Consider the following 24251-nt stretch of genomic DNA (forward strand, 5'->3'; position numbering starts at 1 on the left):
ATCCAGAAAATCACATTGTATGATTTTTAAATAATTAATTTGCATTTTATTGCATGATATAAGTATTTGATCACCTACAAACCAGTAAGAATTCCGGCTCTCATAGACCTGTTAGTTTTTCTTTAAGAAGCCCTCCTGTTCTCCACTCATTACCTCTATTAACTGCACCTGTTTGAACTTGTTACCTGTATAAAAGACACCTGTCCACACACTCAATCAAACAGACTCCAACCTCTCCACAATGGCCAAGACCAGAGAGCTGTGCATCAGGGATACAATTGTAGATCTGCACAAGGCTGGGCTGGGCTACAGGACAATAGGAAAGCAGCTTGGTGAGAAAGCAACAACAGTTGCCGCAATTATTTGAAAATGGAAGATGTTCAAGATGACGGTCAATCTCCCTCGGCCTGGGGCTCCATGCAAGATCTCACCTCGTGGGGCATCAATGATCATGAGGAAGGTGAGGGATCAGCCCAGAACTACACAGCAGGACCTGGTCAATGACCTGAAGAGAGCTGGGACCACAGTCTCAAAGAAAACCATTAGTAACACACTACACTGTTATGGATTAAAATCCTGCAGCGCACGCAAGGTCCCCCTGCTCAAGCCAGTGCATGTCCAGGCTTGAAGTTGGCCAATGACCATCTGGATGATCCAGAGGAGGAATGGGAGAAGGTCATGTGGTCTGATGAGACAAAAATGTAGCTATTTGGTCTAAACTCCATTCGTCATGTTTGGAGAAGAAGGATGAGTACAACCCCAAGAACACCATCCCAACCGTGAAGCATGGAGGTGGAAACATTCTTTGGGGATGCTTTTCTGCAAAAGGGACAGGACAACTGCACCGTATTGAGGGGAGGATGATGGGGCCATGTATCGCGAGATCTTGGCCAACAACCTCCTTCCCTCAGTAAGAGCATTGAAAGTTGGTCGTGGCTGGGTCTTCCAGCAAGACAACGACCCGAAACACACAGCCAGGGCAACTAAGGAGTGGCTCCGTAAGAAGCATCTCAAGGTCCTGGAGTTGCCTCGCCAGTCTCTAGACCTGAACCCAATTGAAAATCTTTGGAGGGAGCAGAAAGTCCGTATTGCCCAGCAACAGCCCTGAAACCTGAAGGATCTGGAGAAGGTATGAGTGGGCCAAAATCCCTGCTGCAGTGTGTGCAAACCTGGTCAAGAACTACAGGAAACATATGATCTCTGTAATTACAAACAAAGGTTTCTGTTCCAAATATTAAGTTCTGCTTTTCTTATGTATCAAATACTTATGTCATGCAATAAAATGCAAATTAATTACTTGATTTTCTGGATTTTTGTTTTAGATTCCGTCACTCACAGTTGAAGAATACCTATGATAAAAAAATTCTACATGCTTTCTAAGTGGGAGAACCTGCAAAATCGGTAGTGTATCAAATAATTGTTCTCCCCATTGTATATATAAAGAAGTAGCAAGATGAAGAAGGCTAACTAGCATACTATTGTATTTGGAATAGTGGTGTGTATAAAACCCTCCCTCTTCACACACACACCTCTTGGTTCTCCATTCTCTTTGATCTTTTATTGTTACCTAGTAACTGTTAATTATTTTCTGGTGAAGAAGTAATGCTTGTCAGGGGTGGCTCCGTAACAATAAAACAAACAAGTAAAGAGAAAATATGTGGTGAATCAGTAAAACAAGACAATGTTGGTATGTGTAGCCTCTCTGAACTCCACTGGACTCAGTGCTCAGACTTGCTGTCTGTCTGTCTGTCTGTGTGTGTCTGTCTGTGTATCTTTCTGTCTGTCTATCTGTGTGTCTTTTTGTCTGTCTGTGTGTGTGTCTTTCTGTTTGTCTCCGTGTCAGTCTTTCTGTCAGTCTGTGTCGGTCTTTCTGTGTCTTTCTGTGTCTTTCTGTGTGTCAGTCTGTGTCTGTTTGTGTATCTGTCTGTGTGTCAGTCTGTCAGTCTGTGTGTCTTTCTGTGTATCTGTCAGTCTGTCTGTCTGTGTGTCAGTCTGTGTCAGTCTGTGTGTCTGTCTGTGTATCTGTCTGTCTGTGTTTCTGTCTGTCTGTGTGTCTGTCTGTGGCTTCTGGAGGAGGGCAGTATGTACGCACGTGCGCTGACCGGGGGCACAGTTGCCATAGAAACCAATTATTTCTGCATCACTTCAGTTTTAGATGAAAGGGACGTGCGCCACCATTTCTGTAGGATTATCTAGATCACTCAGCAGCGGCTGCCAACGAGGAGAGGGAATAAGGTGGTGTGTCTGTTGGACACTGCCCGTTGAGAGATTGAAAATCTACTATTAGCTTCAATTACTTCTATTAATAATTTGAAACCCTGTTATGAAGAACAAAACATTGTATATATATATATATATATATATATATATATATATATATTTGCTTCTGTTCAAACATTTTCATGCTTTTGTTATGTATAATTAGCTCAATCTAAAATGTGCAGAGGCGTATTTTACCAAAAAACTAGCCTAAATAGAACATGCATTGAATTGCTAGTCAGCATCTCACATGAGGACAACAGATAAGAGCCAAACAAAATCCTGTTGGCCCGTGAAGACACAGAAATACTTTTGCAGGTCCTGTTTTAGTCGAGGGAACATCTTGACCTAGATAAAATGAAACACATAGCAACACTCTGCATGACAAGGACACAGTGTTCATTTGTTCGGTTAGCTGCGGTTGAAGCCAGTCCCTCCAATCCCTAGAGAGGCTCAGTGTTCAAAGCTGTTTCGCTCCTAATGCTGTGAGGAATGACCATGAGCCAGGACTCGGCCAGGAGCTGAAGAGAGGGGAGTGGGAGGATGAGGGAGTGGGAGGATGAGGGGAGTGGGAGGATGAAGGAGTGGGAGGATGAGGGAGTGGGAGGATGAAGGAGTGGGAGGATGAGGGAGTGGGAGGATGAGGCAGTGGGAGGATGAGGGAGTGGGAGGATGAGGGAGTGGGAGGATGAGGGTGGTACAGGAGAGAGGTTATTTAAACCATTAGCCCTAGATGCAAGAGTTTGGTACATCTTTGAGGCATTCAGCATTCCTAGAGCATCACAGGAACTCATGGTGTGGATCACTGATCTTAAACCTCTTCCATGGAGAGCCGAGTGTCTGAGGGTTACCTATGTTTCCACCATGATGAAAACAAAAGCCAAAACCCAGTGCAAACTAGGCCCTGCATGGAATCAGGTTGACACCTGAGGTCTAGATAAACTGCAGCTGTTTAGAGCTTTGCTGGTGGACCTTTAGTGTGGGATGCAGCAAGAAACCCCGCTATAGCAATGCAGCTCGTTGATGGGAAACTTACAGGATATGGATTTGGCGTTCAGATTCGACACAGCATTTGGCCCTAAACTATTATCATTTTTGCCAGCAGTTGAAAATGGAGTGGATAAAGTGAAAATGCCAGCTAAATCCAAATGCTCTTCAAGTTACTTGATTAATTGTTCCAAGGTACATTAACCGATCAAAGAGACTAATCCTCCCATAAACATCCAGTCTGTTTTTTCAAACTAGCAGCTGATCCACAACAGAGCCCTCTCCCTAACACGCCTCACTGTAATAAACAGTGTGTTCTTTTAATATACATCTGGGTTATTTAACCACCCTAGTTAAGTGCTACACTAGGCTGTCTGAATCATGGCTGTGCAAAACAATGCAGGGTTGCAATATGGAGGCTCAATTCTAATAAGTTGTTCTTACTTACGTTTTGAAGGGAGGATTTTTATGTATATGGTTAGTTAGTATGATATTCCCTACTGTAGTAACAACAGGACATTTGTAAATGCACTTGTTTGCCAACAAACAAGTGATAAAACAAGACAGGAGCAGGGGGCATGGAAGATTTGGATTGTTGCTCAGTCATCACTGCCCTAGTAAATGGAAGTGGTGGAGAGAGAATAGCCCTGCTGAGATCTCATTGTACAGGTCATGTTGGCACTGTTATACATTCAGACTGACTTGAGGGGGATAGGTCTGGGAATGCTCCAGAAGTGTTATGGTGTATTGTCAGTTAAAAACACTAATGAACACACACTACCTTAGTGAAACTAATCCACTGTGGATTCCCAGATTTGGATTGCCAGATTTGGATTCCCAGATTTGGATTCCCAGATTTCCATTCAGACCTCCCGACATGTCCGAATTGTTTGGTAGCTGAAGAGGGATCACCGAACGGGACTTTACCTCTGAGTCTGATGAGTCAGTCAAACCGCAGGAGCATCGACTCAATTAGTCTATTAACGAGCTCTCTCACACTCTTCCTCACACTTTGTCTCAATATCTCACACTATCGCTATCACTCTGTCTCTCACTCTGTCTCTCTCAATTACTCTTTCTCTCTGTCTCTCCCCGATCTCTCTCTCTCTCTCAGGCTGTGTATAAGTGGATCATTATGCAGACAGTGACCTCTCTACTGGTGTCTGATGTATGTGTTTCCCCCCTTTCTCTCTCAGAACACAGATGGCTTACAGACGAACTGATAGAGGAGCTTCATCAGTTTAGCAATCAGTAATGCTCAATAATACAGTGAGAATTAAAACTAGAGCACTTATACAAGATGCCTAGTCAGGTAACAGAATAAAGCGCTAGTGCCACAGACGTGAATTAGTCAAGAACCAAGAGGACCCTAATGGAAATAATTGAAGAAGTAATTGTCAAAGTTCCTTGACAATTTCCTTGTCTTACTCAGAATATCTTCTCTTACATTGGCTTAACGAGACAACTGTGTGTTACAGTGTTGGTCAGCCAGAATAACACAGAGCTCCTGTCAGACTGCTCTTTACGATGTATTTACGTTAATTATGCTGATTGGTCCTTGGATCATGTGATTCAGGAGATCGTTTGTCTCTCAAAATGGCTCAGAATAATTTGTGGGAGCATTGTGGGAATTGTGGGCCAAAATTATGCCTTCATTTCCACAGTGGCCTATTTCCTTGCACCCAGAAGACAAACATCAATTCTCATATTGAAATGAATTCATCCGCCGATTGTAAGCATGCTCACAAATCATGATCAGACACGTCTCTTTGTGTGAATGTTGATGAGAATACATGAGGAGAGATTAGCAGTTATAATGAATAACTACAGATCAGACTTGCATTTAAATGTTCTCTATAAGGTTGAAAGCTATTTAGTTATCCACCCGATATAATTCATTTAAGATAATGTTGAAGGAGAAACAAGGAGTTACAGGCTTCACTATTTCTCTGCATGTTAGCTTTATACACTTTTCATTTTGGACTGTTGTATTTTAAAGTGATCACAAATGCAGTTAACAGCCCTGAGTAAACTGTGTCAAATCATTTTTGAGATATTAACCAGCCTTACTATTTAGTGCATGACCCATCTGTGTTGAGTACAGAGGACCTAAACCCTGTACTGTAAATCCTAGAGCTGAACCCTGTCTCATCTCCTCTGTCTCCTCTGCTCTGTCTCCTCCTCTGTCTCCTCCTCTGTCTCCTCCTCTGTCTCCTCCTCTGTCTCTTCCTCTGTCTCCTCCCCTGTCTCCTCTCCTCTTTCTCCTCTGTCTCTTCCTCTGTCTCCTCCCCTGTCTCCTCTCCTCTTTCTCCTCTGTCTCTTCCTCTGTCTCCTCCCCTGTCTCCTCTCCAATTTCCCCTCCTCTGTCTCTTCCTCTGTCTCCTCCTCTGTCTCCTCCTCTGTCTCCTCTCCTCTGTTTCCTCTCCTCTGTCTCCTCTCCTCTGTCTTCTCTCCTATGTCTTATCTGTCTCCTCTATCTCATCTCCTCTGTCTCCTCCTCTGTCTCCTCTCCTCTGTCTCATCTCCTCTGTCTCTCCTCTGTCTTCTCTCCTTTGCCTCTTCTCCTCCCCTCTGTCTCCTTCCCTATATCCTGTTTATCCTGGCCTGCCCCTGACGCTGTGGTGCGTGGCTGACAGTGACTTTACGTCCAAAATGAAAAACAGGCAGATGGGCACGTCGTCTGGCAGTATGAACATGACCAAGAGCACAAGCATTGGTGGAGACATGTACAACCTGGAGAAGACGGACGGCAGCCAATCGGACACCGGCGTGGGCATGGTAGGCGGGGACGGGGACAAGAAGAGGCGTTCCAGTATTGGTGCCAAAATGGCAGCTGTGGTTGGCCTCTCGCGGAAAAGCAGGAGCACCTCTCAGCTCAGCCAAACAGGTAGGCTGGCCACTGGGGATGTACCTGTAGTTTGACATACTGCCCCAACACCACACCATTACTCCTCCCAACAACACCACACTGGATCTCCTCCCAACAACACCACACTGTTACTCCTCCCAACAACACCACACTGTTACTCCTCCCAACAACACCACACTGGATCTCCTCCCAACAACACCACACTGTTTCTCCTCCCATTAACACCACACTGTTTCTCCCCCCACCAACACCACACTGCTTCTCCTCCCATTAACACCACACTGTTTCTCCTCCCACCAACACCACACTCCTTCTCCTCCCATCAACACCACACTGTTTCTCCTCCCATTAACACCACACTCCTTCTCCTCCCATCAACACCACACTGTTTCTCCTCCCATTAACACCACACTCCTTACCCTCCCATCAACACCAAACTGTTTCTCCTCCCATGAACACCAGACTGTTTCTCCTCCCACCAACACCACACTGTTCCTCCTCCCATTAACACCACACTGTTTCTCCCCCCACCAACACCACACTGTCTCCTCCCATTAACACCACACTGTTTCTCCCCCCACCAACACCACACTGTCTCCTCCCATCAACAGCACACTGTTTCTCTTCCCATCAACACCACACTCCTTCTCCACCCATCAACAGCACACTGTGTCTCCTCCCACCAACACGGCACTGTTTCTCCTCCCACCAACACCACACTGTTTCTCCTCCCACCAACACCACACTGTTTCTCCTCCCACCAACGCAGCACTGTTTCTCCTCCCACCCACACCACACTGTTTCTCCTGCCACCAACACCAAACTGTTTCTCCTCCCACCAACACCACACTGTTTCTCCTCCCAACAACAGCGCACTGTTTCTCCTCCCATCAACACCATATGACACCTCTCTCCCTTTCTCCAGTTCAGATGTGTCCATCCTCATTGTGTTCCAGATGCAGAGCCGGATGTATTATGATGATTTGAATGGGTTTTGTATTGATCGCTTCTCTCTTTCTTCTAGTTAAGGACAACCCTGCCTGCCCCAAGGCCCCTCGCAGTACCAATGATTGTTTAAAAAGTGACGCAACTTTTTCTTTGCAGGCACAAAGCTGTACAAGATAATAACAAGTAGACCGCCGGAGGGATTTTGTTTCGTTGTGTACATGTTGTTTAATGGTTGTCATGTTGCTATGGTTTCTTTGGTGGTCTAACGGTGGATTGGTATGGTACAAGGCATGCTTCAGCTTGGATGGGTCTATTCAGAGACCTGCTGTTACAGAGACAGACGGTGGGAAGTTACAGCTGAAAGGTGTTCACTTCATTTGTTTGGCAATGTCCTGTCATTGATAATCCATTGGAATGTCTCTTGTTATAGATCAGTCACAACACTATGAGCTGATTAGTACTGGATCAGGAAAGAGGGAGCGAGGAGTGAAACAGAAGAAGAAACAAGTGAGGGAAAGAGAGTGAGAGAAGACAAAAGAGAAGGGGAAAGAGAGAGAATGATGGAGAGATAAGGAGAAAGAGAGAGAGAAGAATGAGGGAGACAAGGATAATGGGAGAGAGAAGGACAAATGGAAAGAGAGAGTGGAGAAAGGCCAGATGAGAAAAGAGAGAGAGGTAATGAAATCACCCAGAAAACGAATAAGGCCAGAGGGTAACACATTATTGTAGCCTCTCTAATAAAAAGAACTAGGCCAACTGGATTTACTCCTGAAAGAAAGGACTGGTAAAGACTAGTATTGTGGGTGGACATAAAGGGAGATGGGGAGTTTGTGTGTGTGTGTGTGTCTGTCTGTCTGTCTCTCTGTGATTGTGTGTGTCTGTATGTCTATACGGTTATGTGTATGGATATATGTGTGTGTGTGTGTGTGTTTGTCACCTTTATCCTTCATCCTGAGATTTGTCATGGTCTTATCTCTCTGTATTATTTCTACTGATTGTCTCAGAGCGCATACTGTGCCATGGTTTCACGGCAGCCCTTTAAGCAAAACCTCTGCCTTCACCTCTTTTTGACTTGGGCTGAAGTGAGCTTTTGATGTTTTTTAAGGGACTGATTTAGTCAAGATTGGGACAGTATTCCTGATGGGGTGTTTAGATAGCAGGTATTTTTCTCTAAGACACTTGTCTATTCTCATGATAAACTAGGTCCATGCGCATCTGTTTGAAATGTGTTATGCAATAGCTGTAGTGCCTACATGGGGATTTTTACAAAAAGAGAGTACACAACTATGACCATGAAAGCTGAAATTGTGTTTTTTATCTTAGAGAAAGAAGACACATTTGTTTGTCTTCTTTTTTTCTCCATGCTTTTGTGGATTATTGAGCCTCACCAGGATAGTCAAATCTGTATGCACAAACCAACTCCCCCTTAAGCTGGAATGTAAGACTAGCAATATTTCACTTTCATGCTTTTAGATGCGTCAGTGCAAGTATGTCAGCATGTCCATCTCCCAAAGCCCTGTCCTGGTTCTGAAAGAACCAATGGAAAGTTTTCTGAGTTGTCCCCTGTGAAGAGCTTTTACTTTGGCCTACTTTGCCTATACCCAGCGGTCCTGTCTGCCAACCTGAGGACTGCCATCAAAGGATAAAAGGATTAAGGGTGCAACTGTAGGTTTCTATCTAAGTGGATAGATATGAAGGAGCTGGTTGGTGCGTTGGCTCTCTGACCTGGGCACCCACAGGTGTGTCAGACAGACAGACAAAGGCAGACTGACAGACTGAGACAGAGAGAGAGAGAGACAGACAGAGACAAATAGACAAAGACAATCTTTCTGTACAAGGCTTATACAGTCTAATGTTCATTAAACATGTTTGCCCTAAGATTTACACAAGGTTGAGCTATCAATGTGGAGTGTGTTAGCTTGAGCAGATTGTTGTAATGACTCTTGTTCTGAAAGATGCTTGGGGTTTGTTGTTTGTGTGAGTGTGTGTTAGCATTGCGTTCCTGAAACAGTGTTGATTTAAACGTTTCCATTGTTTCACACCTGGTTCAGCAGTCTTCAAACCACGGGTAATTACACTGTAACCTCTTATTTCCTAAACATCCCCCTCCCACAAAACTGCTGTTGTCAAATCTGTGTCAGCCAAAAAAAAAACACTACAGTGACTGAAATTCTGCAAGCCCATTCAAAAATCATTGCTGCCTATTGCCTTATACCGTGTTTCAAACATCTAATAAATGGTGATGTCCTCGAATAAAGGAGGCTGGATAATAAACATGATGTACTAAACTTTCCCAATCTGCTGATATTTTACAGCTCTGCATCTTTCCAGGCAAATTGTCCTAATACTATTTGCTGATGATGATAGTGTCAATAGCTTGCCATTTTGAGCTTTCAACAGCATTTACATTATGATGCTTTCAGAGATACTCTACTTAATATGGCTTAGAAACCTACACATCTTAGCTAGCTATTGTACTTTAAGATCATGTCAAACAGTAAGACTTCCTCTTCATCCAAAAGCCCATGGATTTAACACTGATGCAAAGTCAAGAAATGCCCTGTGTACTCAGCCAGGCTCAGCCTGGATTCTGTTCCCAATCCTGAAAGGGTCTAACTGGGAAAACTGCCCCAAAACCTTCCACCACTGTGCAGTTTCTGATAGTTCACTTGACGTGCAGATAGATATCTCACTATGTTTCAAAAGGATTCATTGGAAAGAAACACACTAGCAGTCCAGTATGGATTATGAACAAACCGACCTCACCGCTTTAGTTGTGACTGGGATGTAGATTGTGTGCACTAAAGTCCCTTGGGTAAATGTCTGTTCTATGCAGGAAAATAGCTGAACTTTGAGCTTCTAGAATATAGTCATCCGTCTTCTCCAGTCTGGGTTCCAACCGCAAACACATACAATCTGAATCACACTATCCCCTCTCATAGCTTGTTGCTAATTAATCTCGGAGGAGACCTGGCCAGACACATCATGTTGAGGATGATGCATGGAGCACCACTTCTCCCAGGTAGTCTACAACACACTAAACCTATCTTTATAATGCTGCTCCCAGGTAGTCTAAACCACACTGCACCTGCCTTTATAATCCTGCTCCCAGGTAGTCTACACCATCAATCAATCAAATGTATTTATAAAGCCCTTTTTACAACAGCAGTTGTCACAAAGTGCTTTACAGAGACACCCGGCCTTAAACCCCAAGGAGCAAACAACAGTAGTGTTGAATTTCAGTGGCTAGGAAAAACTCCCCAAGAAGGCCGAATTTTAGGAAGAAACCTAGAGAGGACCCAGGCTCAGAGTGGTGACCAGTCCTCTTCTGGCTGTGCCAGGTGAGATAATAAGAGTCCAACTGGAATAATTAATAAATGTATCTGGGCTAAATCCAGAGTCTATTTGATTTTAGACTAGGTCAAAATTATGACCAGGTGGACAAGGACAGGTACAGCAACGGGCCCCCCAAACCAGGTTCTCCGCAGGTGTGGACCAGGACCTCATCTCCTCCTAAAATGTAAAACTGGAGGAGGCTGAGAAAAGTTAGAAGTGCATTCCTCATATCCCCCAGCAAAATAATATAGCACACTGCATATATCTTGATAATGCTGCACCCAGGTAGTCTACACCACACTGCATCTATCTTTATAAAGCTGCTCCCTGGTAGTCTACACCACACTGCATCTATCTTAATAATGCTGCTCCCAGGTAGTCTACACCACACTGCATCTATCTTTAAAATGCTACTCCCAGGTAGACTACACCACACTGCATCTATCTTTATAACGCTTCTCCCTGGTAGTCTACACCACACTGCATCTATCTTTATGGCGCTGCTCCCAGTTAGTCTACACCACACTGCATCTATCTTTATAATGCTTCTCCCAGGTAGTCTACACCTCACTGCATCTATCTTTATAAAGCTGCTCCCAGGTAGTCTACACCACATTGCATATATCTTTATAATTCTGCTTCCAAGTAGTCTACACTACACTGCATCTATCTTTATAATGCTGCTTCCAGGTAGTCCACACCATGGGTTCCAATATGTTTTCATTAGGGACCACATTTTTTTATGCATTTTGCATTTTTTATGTTGGGGGGGTAACAGACTAGTTAGCTGGCTTACAAGCCACGGTTTACTGAGAGTAACGTTCAGTTGGTACTTGTTGGTAGAATAGCTGTGACATGAGAGTGAGATTGTATTCAGTACATTTGCATTAAAGGTACATGTTTTCATAGTCACCTCAATGTTTCTTTGGCCTTTTCTCTGTTTCTTTCACCAACACCCCACCCCACACCTACCTGTCTTTTTGTCTTTCTTTATCACTACCAACATGATTTTTCTCACATTCTCTCCTCATCTCTCCTCTAACTTGCAAAAGATGAAATCATTGACCTTGCTGAATTTTATATTTAATATGAAAATTTGAACTTTTACCAAACTCCTCACATTTCCGTTCACATTCCACTCATGGTCGACCACAGGAAGATGTTTTGTTCAAGGGGGGCTGACAATAGCCGAACACGGATTTGTAACGTGTCACACTGACGGATGGCCCATCGGTATCACTGACATGTACCCCACTAACAAACAGACAGATGGCCCATCAGTATCACTGACATGTACCCCACTAACAAACAGACAGATGGCCCATCAGTATCACTGACATGTATCCCACTAACAAACAGACGGATGGCCCATCATTATCACTGACATGTACCCCACTAACAAACAGACGGATGGCCCATCATTATCACTGACATTTACCCCACTAACAAACAGACGGATGGCCCATCATTATCACTGACATGTACCCCACTAACAAACAGACGGATGGCCCATCATTATCACTGACATGTACCCCACTAACAAACAGACAGATGGCCCATCAGTATCACTGACATGTACCCCACTAACAAACAGACGGATGGCCCATCAGTATCACTGACATGTACCCCACTAACAAACAGACGGATGGCCCATCATTATCACTGACATGTACCCCACTAACAAACAGACGGATGGCCCATCATTATCACTGACATTTACCCCACTAACAAACAGACGGATGGCCCATCAGTAGCACTGACATGTACCCCACTAACAAACAGACGGATGGCCCATCAGTAGCACTGACATGTACCCCACTAACAAACAGACGGATGGCCCATCAGTATCACTGACATGTACCCCACTAACAAACAGACGGATGGCCCATCATTATCACTGACATGTACCCCACTAACAAACAGACGGATGGCCCATCAGTATCACTGACATGTACCCCACTAACAAACAGACGGATGGCCCATCATTATCACTGACATGTACCCCACTAACAAACAGACAGATGGTCCATCAGTATCACTGACATGTACCCCACTAACAAACAGACGGATGGCCCATCAGTATCACTGACATGTACCCCACTAACAAACAGACGGATGGCCCATCATTATCACTGACATGTACCCCACTAACAAACAGACGGATGGCCCATCATTATCACTGACATGTACCCCACTAACAAACAGACGGATGGCCCATCATTATCACTGACATTTACCCCACTAACAAACAGACGGATGGCCCATCAGTAGCACTGACATGTACCCCACTAACAAACAGACGGATGGCCCATCAGTATCACTGACATGTACCCCACTAACAAACAGACGGATGATGGACACCCATCATCCATGGTGACGTGTCGGATGAACTACTTGCATGCATAAGTGCAAACAGACATTTAGGATTTTAATTACTTTTGGATAAAATATTAAAATGGACAAAACAAGTGACTTATGCATCCTTGAGCATAACATGATCATCGCCTCTAAGCATGTTGGTTCCACAAATAGCACCTTAGCACTGGTAACAGTAGAGCAGTATGTGCCCTCCCAGGTGGTATAGCGGTCAAAGGTGCTCGGAGACGAACATCTACATGGCTCCCGTTCCTCCAAATCAGCTGTGACTGACTGTCCAGCCAATTGACCATGACCACAGTCGGACCATAGACAGCATTCAACAAAGCCGTGTTAAACATACAATATACTTCCTATATCACTCATTCACTTGGTTTGGACCACTGCTAAAAATATGCTCTTCCTGTTCTTATGTGCTTGGCTGTCCTCCCACTTTGTGTGTTCTTGAATGAGGAAGGGCTATGAGCAATCAGTCACAATATATTCTTTGACGTCTGTTTTCTCTTAGTCACCGCCAGTTGGGTTTTTCAGGTCATGTTTGTAATTTGCATTGGGAAATGTTCTTGTTTCCTCTTTTATTTTTAACAAGTACAGTATTTTGTTTGATGATAACAAAGACATTGCCCTCACAAGCCAAGTGTCACTCAAACAAAACAGTTTGTTTTGATGGAGGTTACATTCACTGCTCGATTGTGCGTCTGATGCATATCTGTACTTTATGAGCAACAGCATGAATGTATGCTGTATCAGTCAATGTTCTGGAGACACCATTCAAGGATATTTCTTAATTTTTGGTATTTCCCACATTGTAAAATAATAGTGAAGACATCAAACTATGAAATAAAACACATGGAATCATTTCGTGACCAAAAAGGTGTTAAAACAAATCAAAATGCATTTATATTTGAGATTTTGCCTTGATGAAAGCTTAGCACACTCTTGGCATTCTCTGAACCAGCATCATGATGTAGTCACCTGGAATGTTTTTCCAAAAGTCTTCAAGGAGTTCCTATATATTCTGAGCACTTGTTGGCTGTTTGTCCTTCAGTTTTTGGTCCAACTCTTCGCAAACCATCTCAGTGGGGCTGAGGTTGGGTGATTGTGGAGGTCAGACCATCTGATGCAACAACACAGTGTCCTCTGAACAGTTGATATTGTGTCTGTAACTTGAACTCTGTGAAGCATTTATTTAAGCTGCAATCTGATGTGCAATTAATTGCCGATTTCTGAGGCTTATACTGTAGCTCTAATAAACGTATCATTTGCTACAGGATTAACTCTGGGTTTTCCTTTGCTGTGGCGGTCCTCATGAGAGATTTCATTAGAGCGCTTGGCGTTTTTTGTGACTGAGCTTGAATAAACTTCCAAAGTTCTTCAAATTTTCCATGTCTTGAAGTAATGATGGACTGTCATTTCACTTTGCTTATTTGAGCTGTTCTTGCCATATGGACTGTGACGCTTGGCCCATCTCCTCATCCTCTGCAATGTCTCAGTGTTATGATAGTCTTCTATATACCAACATTATACACAACTGATTGGCACCAATGACTTTTATCAAGGGGCACCTGTTAATTGAAATGCATTCCAGTTGACTGAATTGAGTGAATGCAAAGATTGTGCAAAAGCTGTAATCAAGTTACTTTGAAGAATCTATGATACTGTATGAAATATATTTTGATTCTTTTTTGGTTGGCATGATTCAATATTAGTTTTTTCATCGTTTTTGATGTCAACATGGAAAATAGTGAAATAAAGATATACCCTTGAAAGTGTAGATGTGTCCAAACATTTAACTACTGAGTGTTAGAGTCCACTGTGCGGAACTCTTTGTGTGTGCCTATGGGTCTAAATGTGTGCATGCATGGTACATAGTTGGTCTATTAAACACTTGTGTGACCTTGTCTGAGATCTGACAAATTGCACTGGCTCGACGAAACATTGAGTAGGGCTAATTGTATGCAAATTGCTACAGTACAATTTCAATGCTAATGTGTTTTTGACAGGTATCCAAACATACAGTACTGTCGTGTAAAAGTAAAATTATATTATTTTGTAAATGAAACTGTAAAATCTGAGTTCCCGTTTTTTGTTTTTGTCTAGACAGCTATTTCAGTTATCCATGAAACATATTATATTCTATATATTCTGAAACAATTGTTGTTGTCTTTAAATTCCAAAACATCTAATAATATACATAGATGTTAGAAAAGAAAAGACAGAGGTCAGCGTTTTTCATTAATTGGGCAGAGTAACATTCTTTCGCCCTCCCATATCTTTAAAGCTTGTCTTGTCAACTGACCTCTGTTACTGTGAAGCTTGTCTTGTCAACTGACCTCTGTTACTGTGAAGCTTGTCTTGTCAACTGACCTCTGTTACTGTGAAGTTTGTCTTGTGAAATGACCTCTGTTACTGTGAAGCTTGTCTTGTCAACTGACCTCTGTTACTGTGAAGCTTGTCTTGTCAACTGACCTCTGTTACTGTGAAGCTTGTCTTGTCAACTGACCTCTGTTACTGTGAAGCTTGTCTTGCCAACTGACCTCTGTTACTGTGAAGCTTGTCTTGTCAACTGACCTCTGTTACTGTGAAGCTTGTCTTGCCAACTGACCTCTGTTACTATGAAGCTTGTCTTGTCAACTGACCTCTGTTACTGTGAAGCTTGTCTTGCCAACTGACCTCTGTTACTGTGAAGCTTGTCTTGTCAACTGACCTCTGTTACTGTGAAGCTTGTCTTGCCAACTGACCTCTGTTACTGTGAAGCTTGTCTTGTCAACTGACCTCTGTTACTGTGAAGCTTGTCTTGCCAACTGACCTCTGTTACTGTGAAGCTTGTCTTGTCAACTGACCTCTGTTACTGTGAAGCTTGTCTTGCCAACTGACCTCTGTTACTGTGAAGCTTGTCTTGTCAACTGACCTCTGTTACTGTGAAGCTTGTCTTGCCAACTGACCTCTGTTACTGTGAAGCTTGTCTTGCTGACTAACCTCTGTTACTTTAAAGCTTTTCTTGTTGACTGACCTGTTGTTAATGTAAAGCTTGTCTTTTTGACTGACTTATGTTACTGGAGAGGTTGTCTTGTTGACTGACTTGTGTTACTGGAAAGCTTGTCTTGTCAACTAATCTCTTACTTTAAGGCTTCCTTGTTGACTGACCTCTGTTACAGTAAAGCTTGTCTTGTTGACTAACCTGTTTTACTTTAAAGCATGTCTTGTTGACTGACTTCTGTTACTCTAAAGCTTGTCTTGCTGACTAACCTCTGTTACTGTAAAGCATGCCTTGTTGACTAACTTATTCTACTGTAAATCTTGTCCTGCTGACTAACCTCTGTTACTGTAAAGCATGCCTTGTTGACGTACTTATTATACTGTAAAGCTTGTCTTGCTTACTGACCTCTCTTACTTTATGTATTGTCTTCCTGACTGACCTCTGTTACGGTAAGAATTGTCTCGCTGACTGTTACTGTCTCATTCCCATACATTGCTTTTCCTCCACCACATACCGTGTCATATCAATGTGACGTGATACGGTTTGTTGGATACCAAACGAAACAATACAACACAATAAATACACCATGACAAGAATCACTTCTCTCCTATGATGCTCACTTTCGCATCCATTTGTGGTCACCAGGCTGACCTGAATCAAACCATAGTGTTTGTCTTTTCAGCTGGACTGAGCCTGTACCATTGAGTTAGGCCAGCTGTCAAACAATGGCAGATGGTGGGTACGTCCATGTTCCTCGAAGAGCCAGGAACAGAAGGGAAGATGTACATCCACACTGCCAGGAATGTTCTGTATCCGGCCTGAGTGTGTGTGTGTGTGTCTGTGCGTGTGGTTGTGTGTGTGCGTGTGGTTGTGTGTGTGTGTGTGACTGTATTGTATCTGTACCAGTTTTGGTGAATGGCTGTTGTTGTGGTGGTCCGTCTGATGATGGTGGGCTATGCCCAGAGACAGAGTAAACAGACAGGACAGCTCCATTACGCTGTGTTTACAGTCCGCAGGCTGACGGACTGTTTATGGATCTGTCTGACGCTTGGCCTCACCCTGCCCCATCAGTCACATGCGTACCCTTTCCAGAAGACCAATGAGTCTTTGATCTCTTATGTTGCCTCACCGCGCGTCACTTCTGGGATATTATGGCCTGGCTGGGTGGTTGTCATCGGGTGAGTAGCATTCAGGGGATTCCAACCGTATGAGGGGTTCGAGAATTTTCCCAGATATCTGTGGTATTTCAATGTCCCCATGGTGGTGATCCAGTTGTGCTTCATGACTGAAACGTGGCTGTCTACGGGAAAGAGCCGAGGATGTTGAGACACTCATCCCTCTGCAGTATGCCCAGGCTTTCAGCTCCGTGTACTCTACTTCCAGACCTTGGTCAAAATGTCAATTGAAAGTAATTCCGATGTGCTTTTTTTAGCTTCAAGTGTGTATTATATCATTGTTTCCATTGTACAAGGCCAACTAAATGCATTTCAAGTATTCTAAAGTGTTTGAAGTATGATGTTGTGTATCTGACCCAGGTCTGTTGGCATGTACATTAGGACTCTGTTCTACACTAATTCATCAGTAGGGCTGTAATTTGCTCTCTATAATTTGCTCTCTATAATGGCCTTTCTATAATGTGCTCTTTATAATGTGCTCTTTATAATGCGCTCTTTATAATGGACTCTCTATAATGAGCTCTTTATAATGGGCTCTCTATAATGTGCTCTCTATAATGGGCTCTGTATAATGGGCTCTCTATAATGGGCTCTCTATAATTTGCTCTTTATAATGGGCTCTCTATAATGTGCTCTTTATAATGGGCTCTCTATAATGGGCTCTCTATAATGGGCTCTTTATAATGGGCTCTCTATAATGGGCTCTCTATAATGGGCTCTTTATAATGGGCTCTCTATAATGGGCTCTCTGTAATGGGCACTCTATAATGTGCTCTCTGTAATGTGCTCTCTGTAATGTGCTCTCTATAATGGGCTCTATATAATGGGCTCTCTATAATGGGCTCGCTATAATGGGCTCTCTATAATGGGCTCGCTATAATGGGCTCGCTATAATGGTCTCTGTATAATGTCCCAATGTGGACAGTTGTAAATACTTGTGACAGTGCACATTGTTTATAATAATAGCGTTTTCTCTTAGATTTCATGTTTCTTTCTAAAAACATTTAGCAACTCTGCAGATGGTGGTCCTGAATAGATTTTGATTGGAATTTGATGGTCCCTGGAAAAGTAAAGGTTGGGAGATGCGGCATATGGAACACTGATGTTTTCTTCTTCAGCTGCCACACAGGATACTTTCAATAGCCTCTTATATTCTATACTTTCTGCATATATTCATATGAATGAATTCAGTCCGGAGAGTTATTTATCATGTGTTGTGTGTTGCCGTATGGCTAGAACACTAGTAGGAGTCCTGACAGATGTATTTGGCAATTATGGATATTTCAGCCTCTGGCTTTTATTTGTTGACTTTTCGTTTTCTATAGATGAGTGTGAACTGCACTGTGGACCTAGACTGGCAGAAGTGAGAAATTAAGCAACTCGTTTTGTAATTTACCAGATGTTCTTCAGGTACTAATGTGCCTGTGTATTCTAATGATTACTGTCATGTTAGCTGAACACACTGGAGGTACAGTAGTTGCGACAACACGGCACGTGCAGAACAGGTTGTTGTTGTCGTCATGCGGTCAAAGAGACACGTGTTTCATTTCCTGGAACGTCTTGATGATTCCAATTAGACTTTCACATCTTTGTTTTACAGTAGCCTGTGGTTGTTATGGCAATGTGTGCTTATCTACTGTGGGAATATCAAAAAGAAGCTGTATCATATACATTTTCTCCCACCATAATCTTGTTTGAATGTTGCTTGTAACGTTTCTGCTACTGTATCTGTTACTATCTGATACTCAGCTGTGAATATTCTTTATTTAGACAAGCCAGATCTGTTATAAACCTCATGTTTGATCCTTGATGGTCCTCAGCGAGATGGTCTGATTCTAAATGTTCAAGGACGTGTGCTTTATGTCTGCACTGACTTGACTTTTCCTTGTGTAATGTACTGTGCATCTAAATATTGGAAGTGGGACGGCAAAGCCTAGTTGCATCAGAGCATCTGACCAGAGGTCAGACCAGTTTTCACCACAACGAGATTTCTTGCAACTGTAAGGTGACAAGCTGAAAGCTAACAAGCTGAAAAATCTGTGATTCTGTCACAGAGCAATGTGGTTAGCCTCTATTGCTCTCTGGTTGTTGAAAGAAAAGCTTGTGCTTTAGTCATACTTACCTGCTGAAATAAATGTGCTTTACTCATACTTACCTGCTGAAATAAATGTGCTTTAGTCATACTTACCTGCTGAAATAAATGTCAAAGTGTTTTTTTGCCATTCCGTTGAGCATTCAGGTGAGTACCTGTGAGATCAAGACAATACAATACCTTCTATTTAATTCACAATGCTATTTCACTATTTACACTTACTTAACCAGTATCGTCTAGCTTACTCCTCTTGAAATGGGTTGTCCCTCAGTGGAAGAAAAGAATGATGTTGGACTGACTTCAGTCTTGTTCATGTGGCCTCACTTACTAGGATGATCCACTTAATATACACAGAGAATGGGGTGGGATTCTCATCACATTCCAAACGTCTACGCTCAGGTGATGCCCAACTGGTTATAATCCTATTTATTATTCATTCATTATTTATTTTAAATTCCACAATGTGAGCATGTCATCCATCGGAAGAACAGGGAACTTTGTAGGATTGTTTAACATAACTTAAGTACTTCAAGGATTCACAGTAAAGCGCTGTTGGCCAGAAGTGTGCTACATTTTCAAGTTCAGCTTAGTGTTTGTTCTGTAATTGGCCTGTACTGTACCTATTCTGACAGTTTGTCTAAACAGCACGATTTAACTGTGTTTCAGTGCTTACCAGTCTCTACAGAGTCACTTTGGTGACTCTGAACAGCGTCCTAGATTCTCTTATGGGCCTCTGCTACACACTACTTTGTTCTAATTTGACTGTTTTCATAAACTTTGTAAAGGGCTCTTAGGACCACCTGTGAGGACCGGAATTGAAGTGGTTCTGGCAGGATGGTCCAAGCTGATGCAATCTGGTCTAAGCACACATACCACCAGTACTGTAATGGTTCTGTTAGGATGGTCAACAGAAGTTAATGTTGTAGCGTAGGTAATATTGTAGTTTAGGTTGTGTTGTAGTGTAGGTTATGTTGTAGTATAGTGGATGTTGTGGTGTAGTTTATGTTGTAGTGTAGTTATGTTGTAGTGTAATTTAGGTTATGTTGTAGTGTAGGTATTTTGTAGTGTAGGTTATGTGTTAGTGTAGGTTATGTGTTGGTGGAGGTTATGTTGCAGTGGAGGTTATGTTGTAGTGTAGGTTATGTTGTAGTGTAGGTTATGATGTATTGTAAGGTAGATTATAGTGGATAATAGGTTATTATGTTGTGTACAGTAGTTATGTGGCACTGTAGGTTATGTGTAAGTGGAGGTTATGATGTAGTGTAGAATATGTGCTTGTAATTACTGAAATATTTATTTAACAGACAGTAGATTTGAACTACCTCAATTGAATTATCTTTCAATAATGGCAATAATTTCAGCCCAGTTGCACTGACAGTGTTATTTAAAGGGAGAGTAGGAAAGCTCGGTATGTGGGGTTTACTGCAATCTTTGGTGGAAAAACACTGAGGAGAACTGGGAAGTGGGGGTGGGAGGGAGTGAGGACAGATATTTAAGGGGGAGGGGGGCTTCATCACGTGAACTCTGAGTGACCAACATGTGGCCAATAGGTGATGAGAGCTGTGAGAAAACCTGTAATAGTTAGCAGTCACAGGGACCTCTGCGGCTCTGTTTTGGCGTGTTTGTGTCCACGCATGTGTTTTTGCCATGCATGTGAGAAGAAACAGGTTCAGTCAATCGTATCTCTGGGTAGAGCTTATTCGCCTGGAGAGGCAGCCGAGGTGCGTCTGAGCAGCAAGCTCTCTGATTGGCTGAGCAGGATGCAGCTTGCCCCCCCCCCCCCCCCCCCCCCACCCCACCCCACCCCCACCCCCTACTCCCATTTGTGTTAGAAGAGGAAAGAGAGCGAGCGGCGGAAACAGCCTCATTCACAGAGCTCTAGCACAGCACAGAAGCCAGATCTCCCTCAACGCTCAACGGGCGCGCATTAGACACAGAGACCATTCAGACAGTAGTCTTCGCCGGGCTTCTGTATTCCATCACAGAGCTCTTTTTGACCTGTGACCTGGACTGGGCTGATCAGTAGGGGACCGGTGACCATGGGTAGACAGGGGCATGATGCCACGGCGGCGGCCGGTGGCCCTGGGTCCGGGATGCGCATGCAGCGCTCCCAGAGCAAGATGAGCCTGTCGGCGTCGTTCGAGGCGCTGGCCACCTACTTCCCCTGCATGAACTCCTTCGACGAAGAGGGTGGAGGTAAGATGAGACGGTCCTGAGACTCAGGGACACGGTGGCAGACTCGCACTCTGCCGCCGGGGGAGGGTGGGGGGGGTTTGGCAGGAGCTGAAGGAGGGAGGGAACAGGAGCTGGACGAGAGAGGGGGCAGGAGCTGGGGGAAGATGGCTATCTGAAGTGGAAGCCAAGGTTGACTGGAATTGAAGGTGGAGAGAGAGTGAAGGTGGAGGTGAAGCATGTGTATGTCTTGGTCGTTTGGGGAGGTGTATTTCGTTGCTGAGTGTGTTTAAACTGGGTCTGTGTTGTTGCTGATGATGTTGCTGGTAGATGAGATGATCATAGGCTACTTCTACATAGTTACATTTGAGTCATTTACCATAGGCACCTGTTCTGTTCTACAATACTGTTCTACTCCCTCATTCACTTCCCATATGAATGTCAAGCAGGCATGTCCTGGGTGTCCTGGTTGTTCTGAATCCTTGATTGTCTTTGTGGTGGTGGTAGTATTGATTAAGATAATGTTTTTGATGGCTTCATTCTTTTTGAGTAGGTTGTTGAGAGTGTTTTTGCAATAATCCAGGTAATATTAGTCATACACTTCTATAAATACATGAATTACTACCGGCAATCAAATGTCTCCAGCCAACTCCATGTCCTTTCTTAATAGGCACTTTAATATGTCCTTACCTACTGCAGTCAACTTGAAAAATGCATACAGTCAAGTTGCTGTTCAAAAACATTTTCCCCTGTTGACATGAACAGTTTCTTTAATGGACAGAAGTGAAGCTGCAGGTGAGCCTTTGAACATTATTTAAACATTTAATGAGTTTAAGCTGTTATGTGAAGACAGTATCTCACATTATTGTGTACTTTAATGTGTTGCATGAAGAATGTATATCTTTGATGTGTGTCGGAACATGTTATGTGCAGACAGTATCTTATATCTTTGGACTCAAGCAGAGAATAGCTCCTCAAATTGAGGTTTCATTCTAGAGGGGACTAATAATAACCACACATATCTCTCTGACTCCAATGTGACGCATTTTCATTGACGAGTGTTTCTCAACCAGGGCTGTACGCAGGGAAGCATTTCATAATCGCTTTCAATATTTATTTACCTTTCTAGGATCCTTTCGGCTGAGCACTAGCGTTTTTATTTCTCAGTCCCCCCACTCCCAATTTCCTGATAATATCCTGATAATTTGCGATTATGGCCTTGTCTCGTTGCAACAACTCCACAGACAGGTACGAGAGACGCAGTGTTTGGGTGTCCCACGATGCACATCTCGCCAAGCCTTTAATCCTGGAGGTGAACAAATTCCTATCCAATAACCAGAACTGAGCTCCCTGACCCACAACCAGGAGTTCCTAGAGCCAACGAGACACGACAGCCCTATCAGAGATTCCCTGGTCCACCTTCAGCAGCGCCGGGCCCTCTGCTAGGCCCCCCAGGAGTTATCTGAATGCTACGACAAAGATTTGAATGCCTGGTGCAGTGATATGGCTGTAGCTTTGACTTAGACCAAATAAGTATTTGCAAAGATGGTTTTCCTTCTAAGTGAGCAGTATTGCAGGGTGGGCAGACATTTTGGCGCCAGGGGAACATCAGGATTTTCAGGTGGGAAAGGTGCAGTTCTTAAAAAAATGTAAAGGTTGATTTAAATCTTTCCTTCCTTTCCATCTAGTTTTAGATGTTCATGAGGGGAGTGGTTATTAACAAACACGTTTCCCCCGACCCTGCTGTTGATGTGTCTGGAAAAGCACTTTTACTAGAAGTAGCTTAATTTGTAATTTAGACAGAGTATATCTGTGTAAGCTTACCCAAATCTACTCGGTAATCTTTATAATACTCCAACACCGAACCATGACAACGACAAAGCCTGTGTGTGTGTGTCTGTGTGTGGAACCTTCAGGCTCTGCTTGATTACACATCTTTATTCTGTCCAATACGGTAGAATCAGCACAATGAAAAACTGATGAATGCTGCTGGCTGACATTTGGCTGGGAGCTCCTTGGGGCAATGCATCTCAGCCCAGCATTACACAGGGTGGGATTGGCGTCGTCAGCCGGGATTGACTCACAGGTTTAGCAACTCCCTCAGGCAGGTCAGGCACCTGCAGGCTAACTGAGGATGTCAGTCAAATGAGTGTGACTCTTACAAGCACTGATCTGACTTCCAAGTTGGAAGTTCAGTGTGAAAAAAAGAAGAATGGATGGCTTTTTGTGCATGGCTAGTTAGAAGATGCTGTGATCTTCAACTCTCCTAAATTGGTTCGGGGTTGCTGCGACAAGACAGTGTCATGGGTACAATTAGATACAGCAAAGTGGATGAAGGTAGAAAGTGTGGGGGACGGGGGTTGAGTCAAAAAAATATTTATAGCGTTCTTCCTTAAAGTGAAGATTAGTTTATTCTTTTGGTTGTATACTCCTACAGTTTGAATTTGAAATCAAACAATTACTGTAAGTTCATAGAGCTTTAACTCAGCTTTTATTTGAGGGTATTTTTGTACATAATTGTTAAACCATTTATAAAAGACAATACTATTGTACATAGTCCACCTACTTCTGGAGACCAAATGTTTTGGGACAGATTCATATTATTAATCATTCATGTTAATCTTTGTCAGATACAGTGGTTATAAAAAGTCTACACACCCCTGTTAAAATGTCAGGTTCTTGTGATGTAAATTAATGAGACATAGATAAATCATGTCAGAACCTTTCCCACCTTTAATGTGACCTATAATGTGAACAATTAAATAAAAAAACACAACAACCTGGTGGCGTAGGTGTGCACACCCTTAAACTAATACTTTGTTGAAGCACCTTTTGATTTTATTAGAGCACTCAGTCTTTTTGGGTAGGAGTTTATTGGCATGGCACATCTTGACGTGGCAATATTTGCCCACTCTGGTTTGCAAAAGTGGTCCAAATCTGTCAGATTGCAAGGACATCTCCTGTTTCACAGCCCTCTTCAGATCACCCCACAGATGTTCAATTGGATTGAGGTCTGGGCTCTGACTGGGCCATTCAAAAATATTAATATTTTTTCTG

At 43.1% G+C, this 24251-nt stretch overlaps 1 protein-coding gene across 6 annotated transcripts in view; it reads left to right on the forward strand.

Moving 5' to 3' along the window:
- The window catches only part of rims2a (regulating synaptic membrane exocytosis 2a), a 193429-nt gene that overhangs the window by 160281 nt on the left and 8897 nt on the right, over positions 1 to 24251 (forward strand). For 2 of the 6 annotated variants that reach the window (XM_034288998.1, XM_034288994.1), the window contains one exon: positions 5910 to 6133. The exons of 1 other annotated variant lie outside the window; for it this stretch is intronic. In XM_034288998.1, the coding sequence (XP_034144889.1) occupies positions 5910 to 6133 (224 nt within the window). Of the gene's footprint in view, positions 1 to 5882; positions 6134 to 20865; positions 21219 to 24251 lie in introns of those variants that run through there. 3 more of the 6 variants (XM_013139421.4, XM_013139422.4, XM_034288995.1) reach the window with 2 other exon arrangements.

This window comes from Esox lucius, chromosome 20, assembly GCF_011004845.1.
Source record: "Esox lucius isolate fEsoLuc1 chromosome 20, fEsoLuc1.pri, whole genome shotgun sequence".
NCBI lineage: Eukaryota > Metazoa > Chordata > Actinopteri > Esociformes > Esocidae > Esox > Esox lucius.